This window comes from Ctenocephalides felis, unplaced genomic scaffold (assembly GCF_003426905.1).
Source record: "Ctenocephalides felis isolate EL2017-DRISC unplaced genomic scaffold, ASM342690v1 CF-g0.4_SCAFFOLD_01886, whole genome shotgun sequence".
Classification (NCBI taxonomy): domain Eukaryota; kingdom Metazoa; phylum Arthropoda; class Insecta; order Siphonaptera; family Pulicidae; genus Ctenocephalides; species Ctenocephalides felis.
In genome coordinates, this window is record NW_020538040.1 from 111293944 (window position 1) to 111302571 (window position 8628).

An 8628-nucleotide genomic window follows, 5' to 3' on the forward strand; every position below is an offset into this window, starting at 1 on the left:
GAAAACTGGGAAATAATAATAAATAAAATAATGATTACTTTGAACATAAAATTGTCAAGGAGATTAAATTTAATTTAAGGGGGTCTTCCTATGTGACGGCCTATTTTTTAGGGATATTTTAGGATTTTTTTTCTACGACCAGTAAATATTTAGAGCTTCAAGTTTTTTATCATTTATTAACACATATTTGGACAGTATAAATATAAAATTTCAAAATTGGTAGGTCAGTAAGACAAGGATGTCCTCTCTGATGATTTTGTTTGTGATCGCATTAGATCCACTGCTTGTGGATTTATCGAGGGAATTAAAAGAATTACAAATAATGCAAAAAAGTATTAAAGTTTTAGCATACGCAGACGACGTATCCATTATAGTTAAGAATAATGAAGAAAAATTAAAAGCAATAAAAATAGTTGAAAAATTTTGCAGTATTTCGGGTTTCATGATTAATAAACAAAAATCAACTTTCCTTTCAATTGGTAAAAAAGAGACAGAGAAAGCAATAATTTATTAGCAGCATAATGCATGAATAAGGCATGATTGTATCGAATAATTTAAAAGAAATGATTAGTGAAAACTGGGAAATAATAATAAATAAAATAATGATTACTTTGAACATAAAATTGTCAAGGAGATTAAATTTAATTTAAGGGGGTCTTCCTATGTGACGGCCTATTTTTTAGGGATATTTTAGGATTTTTTTTCTACGACCAGTAAATATTTAGAGCTTCAAGTTTTTTATCATTTATTAACACATATTTGGACAGTATAAATATAAAATTTCAGCTAAAAATATTCAGTCAAGAGTCAATAGAGTTACAGCGCTCTGAACACCCCCGCCTCGAAAAAAAGAGCTCCCACTTCCTCCACGATTCCGGCTGATCGGCTTATCTGAAAAAAAAAAAAACGGCGTTTTAATTTGTAGACTTAAAAGCACGGAATGACCTATAATCATTTTTGATAGATATTTGAAATAAAAGTTGCAAATTAGGCGTTTTTTTTTGTTTTTTGCTATAAAAAAATCGAAGTTTTGAAAATTGATAGTATTGATTGATAATAGTTCATTCCATGCGTTTAAATATATTGAGTGTGCCCTGTAAATTTCAAGTAATTCGGTCCAGCCGTTTCTGAGATACAATGGAGGAAAGTTTGAAAAACACAGTTTTGAGAAAAAACGCGTTTAAAGTTTCAAGTCCGTTAAAAACTATTAAACTATCAACTTATTCTCAATCGGCGATGCCTGGTCCATAGAGTATTCCTTCCTCTTCCTCGTGAAACTCTTTGAAGCCGATTGTTCAGTTCTTGAGTCAATCCTGGCTTGTTTAACGACATCACTTACGCGCCGCTCAGAACGTAAGATTCGCTTTTCATCCCGTTTCTCAACATACGCTTGGGCTTCACGACCAACAGGACATCGCATAATCGACATAACTTTTAAAATACCTGGAAAACCTTCATTAAAGATAATAACTGCTAAGTAGCTAGCAATTTCAACAATTTTGGGATCAGAATGAAGATGTTTAGGAGCGAAAGTCCAAATCAAAGAATTCAAATATTCGTTATTGTTTTATGTCTCTGCTCCTAAACAAACTTTCTATAAACGGATAAATGAATAAATAGGAGGTCGGGTATAAAGCCGATGGTACACAATAGGCCCGGGCTCTAACTGCCAAGTCAGCGCTCCGAACCGCTCTTTCTTTTACCTGCTGTATCTTTAAAACGACTTCGAATTTTCTAAAATCGCTTTACTACCGTATTCTAGACATGTTAAGGGAGCAATTTATGAAAAAAAAACGATTTTTTCAACCCATCACACAGGAAGACCCCCTTAAACAGTTTGGCATGTGAATTATTATGCACTTTCAAAATTATGTTATATAGCCCAAGTGCTTCCGATGAGAACCTTAGATGCACAAAAAGTAGAATCATTAAAAGGATACAACTTGTGGAATAATCATAAAATAAGAATAAATAGAAAACAATTAAGATTAAAGGATTCAAAAAGAGGTCTAAGTTTAATAGGTACTAAAGAAAAAAGTGAAGCGTTAATGTTAAGACAAATAGTAAAAAGCTATAAAACTAATAATATTAATAGTGAATTTATAAAATTATGGTCACAACTAAACAATTGACCAAATTTTATTAAAAAAAGATTGGAAGTGATTGCCAATAAGCCAGAATGGGTGATGGAGAAATAACGACAAAAAAATCTATAATACATTAATTACAGAACATATTCCTAAAATAATAGAAGACAGATCTGAGTTCAATTAGGAAAATATTTGGAAAAATGTGAGGAATAAAAATATTTCAACGGAATGGCAAAGTTTTTTTTTTATTTATTTATTTATTTCGCTTCAACCTTATGGTTATCTAGCACATTACAGACATTTATAATATTAATTATGACTATATACATATCTAAACTTAACTATATACATATCGATACATATATACACATACACACATGCACATACAACTGTTTGGCCAACTCGCCTGGTAGCAATAGCCGGACTGCTGTCTGAATTTCCCGACTAATGATTGTAGAGCGTTTGTTGTAGTGAGCCAAACGCGATGCCTCGGCCGCTATATGCTCGAAGATATCATTCACAAAGCTGTTCATGATGCTCATCGCCTTGCTCGAAATGCCCGTGTCAGGATGGACTTGTTTCAAGACTTTGTAAATATAAATGGCATAGCTCTCCTTGCGCTTACGTTTCTTCTTCTTGTCGCCTTTGAAATATTTTTCTGGGCTTTGCCTGCTTTCTTAGCCGCATTACCGCTGATTTTCGGTGGCATGTCTGATGTTTACTAGTACACCGAGAAAACAGAAAAAAAAGGAAGCAAGGGTACATCTGTCAGAACAGTACTCTAACCATAAAATGATAAAAAATCATAGAATTTTTCCAAAACCAAATGCCTTATTAATCCGGCCGGCCGAAAAAGTTAATTATTCCGAAATATTACGTCGCATCAAATATGATGTCCCTGATGACAAGGTAAATACGACAGTAGACAAAATAAACAAAACCAGAAATGGAGAGTTGTTGATAACTATTTCTAAGAAAAGTGCGGACAAAGGCCAAGGGCTACAACAGATTATCGCAGGTGTGTTAAAGGATGAGGCCGAAGTTATTTATAAGGGGCACCAAGAAACTATAGAAATAAGGGATATTGATGATGAAACCTCAAAAATCGATATCCAGATAGCACTACAAAAAGCTACCGGAGGAGCCTGCAACACACCAGCAGAAGCAATTAGGCTTCGCAAGGCATATAGAGGTACCCAGATTGCTACTGTAGCCCTTCCAGCGGCAGTTGTACACGATCTGCTTAAAGCAAGTAGCAAAATACGAATTGGATGGGTCAACTGTCGAATTAAAATCATCAAGAAACCAATTCGATGTTTTAAATGCTGGCTATTCGGACATTATGGATCACAGTGCAAGAGCGAAGTGAATCGGACCAATCTATGCATTAGATGTGGACAAGAAGGTCACAAAATAGCCAACTGTATAAATGCAGCAAAATGTGCACTATGCGCTGAAAATGAAAACTCTGAAAATGTAGCACATCATGCCGGCACTCACAGATGTCCTGTATATAGGGAGGCCATAGAGAAAATAATAAACGCAAAAGCATGAAGATAATACAGCTAAACATGAATCATTGTGAGGCTGCACACGACTTGCTTATGCAGACGGTAAGAGATATGAAAATTGATGTTGCCCTCTTATCAGAACCTTACAAACATCTAACTGATCGGCCATGGGAAACGGACAGCCGTTATTTGGTCCTGTGGCAAATTTTGTTTCCAAAATGTTGTTAACAATAGCAACGCTGGATTTGTCGCAGCATCATTAGATGGCATACATTTATACAGCTGTTACGCTCCACCTAGTCTTTCTTTGCCAGATTTTGTCGATTTTTTAGATCGTCTTGTGGAGGATGCAAAACGACACCACCCCGTAGCGATAGCCGGTGACTTTAACGCATGGGCGGTAGACTGGGAAAGTAGGAAGACTAATGCAAGAGGTAAAGCACTTTTAGAGGCCTTCAATGCACCTGACGTTGTTTTACTTAATAGTGGTGATAAACCAACCTTTGAAAAGGGCAGTGCAAGCTCAATAATAGACCTTACTTTTGTTAGCAATAGCCTCGTCAGAGGAATTTTCAATTGGGAGGTATTAGATATCTACATTGCTAGTGACCACAAAGCAATCATCTGGGAAATATCAACAAATAGAAACATTAGAAGACATGCGAAAATATCTAAAGCCATTGGGTGGAAAATAAAATCTTTTGATGAAAGCGCCATTAGAGTTGCCTTAAATTGCAAACCTATAATTTCAGAACACGCAGATGAGCATACTAGAGAGCTGATGGAGAGAATAACCGAAGCCTGTGATATCAGTATGACTCGTAAACATGGCATAAATCAAAGACAATCTGTGCACTGGTGGACTGAAAAAAGCAGCTCTCTTCGTAAAGAGTGCCTAAAGAAAAGAAGGATCTCTCAGCGTGGATATAGTTTCAGTAATTCTGCACAACTGGTAGTGGAATATAAACAAGCACGTAGGCAACTAAATAAAGCTATCAAAGATAGTAAATTTAGGTGCTGGAAAGAACTTTTGGATGAAGTCGAGGAAAATCCATGGGGAAGACCTTATAAGACTGTAATGTCTCGCCTCAAAAGCCAGCCAACACCTTCACCAACTTGCCCACGTCTATTGAATAAAATAGTAACTACTTTGTTTCCACGACAACCTAATTTGAACTACCAGGTAACACATGTAGAACAGAATAATATTCCACTTATAACACTGCAAGAACTGATGGAAGCTTGTCATCGCGTTGGTAATAGTAAGGCACCGGGATTAGATGGAATTCCTAATATTGCCTTAAAAACATCAATTATGACATCTCCGACAATGTTTCTTAATGCATATAATACATGCCTGAAAGAAGGGGTTTTCCACGAAAACGGAAACAGCAAAGATTAGTGCTTATTCCCAAAGGAAAAAAACCACCAGATGAACCATCATCCTACCGTCCAATATGCATGCTGGATACAGCGGGTAAAATTATTGAAAGAATAATTCACCAAAGAATAGATGCAATAGTTGATCCAATCCTAGCAGACAATCAGTATGGTTTTCGCAAAGGGCGATCAACTATCGATGCTATATACTTGGTAGTTAATACCGCCAAGGAGGCAATTGCTGGAACCGGATGGAAGGGAGGTTCAAAAAAGTACTGCCTTGTAGCTACATTGGACATAAAAAATGCTTTCAATTCTGCAAACTGGGATTGCATTATGAATGCACTCCGTGACAAGAACGTGCCAGCATACCTATGCAATATAGTCGCAAGCTACTTTACAGACAGAATTCTAATGTACGATTCACGCGATGGTACAGAAGAATATAATATAACAGGAGGTGTGCCGCAGGGCTCTGTTCTAGGCCCTTTGCTGTGGAATATTATGTATGATGGCCTTTTGAGACTACAGATTCCAGAATGTGTGAAACTAGTAGCATATGCAGACGATGTTGCCATAGTGGTTGTCTCCAAACAAATTGATGACATCGTAAGCCTATTCGATATTACATTTAAAAAAATTAATCGGTGGATGGGAACAATGAATCTCCAATTAGCACAACAAAAAAGTGAAGCTGTTCTTATCACTAGTAGGAAAAGAATTGAGACCATCAAGCTAAAGATAGGAAATCTTGAGATCACCTCACATCTGTTACCTTGGCGTAATGCTTGATGCTCGTTTGAATTTCAACCAACAGGTGGAACACGTTAGTGCTAAGGCGTCAATAGTTAGGACGAAACTTGCTCGACTGATGCCTAATATTGGAGGTCCTAAACAAACCAGAAGGATATTGCTATCGTCAGTTATTACTTCGGTGCTGACATATGGTATCTCCATATGGGCTGATGCTCTTGAATCTCAAAAATCGAGGAAAATGGCAGGGCCCTTATATCGTCTCAGTGCTATAAGAATTGCTTGCGCATTTCGCACAATATCGGCGGAAGCAGTGTGCGTCATTTCAGGAACTGTACCTCTCTTAGTCTTAGCAGAGGAAAGACGGACAATTTACCATAGAAGACATCAACAACTGAGTCCTAAAAAGCTGAGATTAGAAGAACGGCAGAACAGCATTGACCGTTGGCAGCAACTGTGGAATGTCGCAGTAAAGGGCAGATGGACGCATCGTCTCATTCCTAACATCAAAGTCTGGCTAAGTCGCAATCACGGCGAAGTAAATTGTTATACTACGCAAATGCTATCGGGCCACGGCTGTTTTCGAGCCTACCTGCACCGCTTCAAGCACGATAGCTCGCCGGATTGCCCATATTGTTTGGGCGAAATCGAAGATGCTGAGCATGTGTTCTTCGTGTGCCCGCGATTTGGTGCTCTACGGGATGACGTGGAAGAGACATTGGGAGGCAGAATTACCCCAGGTAATGTTGTTGAAGTGATGCTGACAAGTGATGCTGCTTGGAACGCCATAGACAGGTTTGCGCGAGACGTTTTAATAGACCTGCGTTCTATAGAGAGAGAAAGGGCGAATGGGACTTCGCCCATTTAAAAGATTAGTATAATGTTTATGAATTATACCATTATTTATAACAAGTTAAGAATAGTAACATTCTAGATCCTCCCCCCACGAAGTAATGCCTAACGGCGGTTTCCGTGGGGACCAGAGGCATGGGCAAAGCGGAGGTTTTAGTCGGTATTATACCAGGGCGGTATCGAGATCGACATACCCAGACAGAAGACCGGTCTGGGATGCGTAAAACCATTTCCTTCGCTATACAAAAAAAAACACATGCACATACATATTTATATATACACATACACATACCTACATATACACACAGATATCAATAAAGTGAAACTTAAATGTTTATTTTGCATTTACGAATAAAGTCCATAACGATTTTATAAATTTGTATATTATTTGTAGCGACTAATATGAATGTATTTATTGGAAATGATATTCCCTTTTCACTCAGACATTTGTATAGTTTATTACGATGTTCATTATGAAGATGGCATTGCCAAAATAAGTGATCTATTGTTTCTGCAGCTCCACATATGCATTTGTTATTATCTACTATCCGAAACCGGTATAACTGATCCTTGCACAATGTGTGATTGAATTGCATTCTACAGAATATTGAAATCAATTTTCTATCGATGTCTAATCTTTTATTAAACCATTTATTTTATTTTTTTTTTATTATTTTATTAATTATAACAATCAGAGTCAAAATGACTCTATGAGTTACAGAGATGACATAATTAAAATAATATATAATAAATCAAAAATAAAAAGTGAATAAAAAATAATAATAATTACAACTCATAACATAATTAAAACTAAAGGTAAAATTATAATATAAACTAAATAATCCGTGAAACTGTTCTAATGAACAGCTCACTATGTTATGTCAAGTCCAAAGGAATTTTTCTCTTCAACCTTCTAGTAGACGGAGTCATAAGTAGAGGTGCTATAAGATGGTTTGGATGATTTTCAAGCTTGGAATGATGAATTGAACTCCTGCTGCTAATTACATCCTTAATAAAAGGAATATTGAGGTCTTCATGGATGATTTTATTACTTACATACCACGGTACGTCGGTGATCCGCCTTAAGATTTTGGATTGCATCCGTTGCATTAAAACAATGTTGGACATGCTGGCGCAACCCCAAAGCTCTATACCGTATGTCCAAATGGGCTTTATTACAGATTTGTATATCAATAGTTTGTTTTCAAGCGATAGGATTGATTTGCGCCTCATTAGCCAATTCAGATCTTCTGTTTGATATGTTTTATTTTAGCCATAATGTAGGTTTTCCATGTCAGTTTTCGATCCAAGTATATTCCCAGACATTTAACATTTTCAGCTGGTGGAATTTTCTGGCAGTTAAAGTATACTTCAGGGCATGTTTGTTTGTTCAAAGAAAATGTAATATGGCAAGACTTGCTCTCGTTAATAACAATGCGCCATTTTTTCGTCCATCGCTCGACAGCATATAGATGTAGCTGGAGCTTGATAGATGCAACGATAGGGTTGATATCAGAGGAAAGTATTGCAATGTTATCAGCAAATGTAGCAATTGATGTAGTTGGCAATGAAGGAAAATCGCTCGTAAATAGTAAATAAAGAAACGGACCCAGCACACTTCCTTGTGGAACGCCCGCACTTATCGGAAAAGAAGTAGAAGTTTCACAATTAACCCTGACTTTGAATGTTCTGTCTGTAAGGTATGACTTAAGAATTTCATAGTAGGATGATGGAAGGTTATATTTTATTTTTAAAAGTAATCCTTCATGCCACACTTTGTCAAATGCCTGCTTTACATCCAGAAACACGGCTAAACAGTATTCCTTGGCTTCGAAGGCGTTATTAATAATATTAACAAATCTGTGACACTGTTGTGTTGTCGAATGTTGCTTACGAAAGCCAAATTGATGGTCTGGTATATTATTTGATTCTGATAATATATCTTGAAGTAAAAGTTTTTCGAAAATTTTTGAGGTAATAGGTAGAAGGCTAATAGGTCTATAAGATGAAACCAAATATGGATCCTTTCCAGTCTTTGGAAC

At 36.7% G+C, this 8628-nt stretch overlaps 1 protein-coding gene and 1 pseudogene across 1 annotated transcript; one reads left to right on the forward strand and one right to left on the reverse strand.

Annotated features, from left to right (window-relative positions):
- Positions 1-1207: 1207 nt before the first annotated feature.
- On the reverse strand, positions 1208-2799 carry LOC113375707 (annotated as a pseudogene).
- Positions 2800-2882: 83 nt separating this feature from the next.
- Positions 2883-3644, forward strand: LOC113375708. The gene has a single exon (XM_026615653.1). It carries the CDS (start codon positions 2883-2885, stop codon positions 3642-3644), a length of 762 nt encoding a protein of 253 aa, XP_026471438.1.
- Positions 3645-8628: the final 4984 nt, after the last annotated feature.

Bases quoted from the DNA above. Each gene is read 5' to 3' on its own strand.
- LOC113375708 (XM_026615653.1), top strand. From the start codon at position 2,883: ATGATAAAAAATCATAGAATTTTTCCAAAACCAAATGCCTTATTAATC.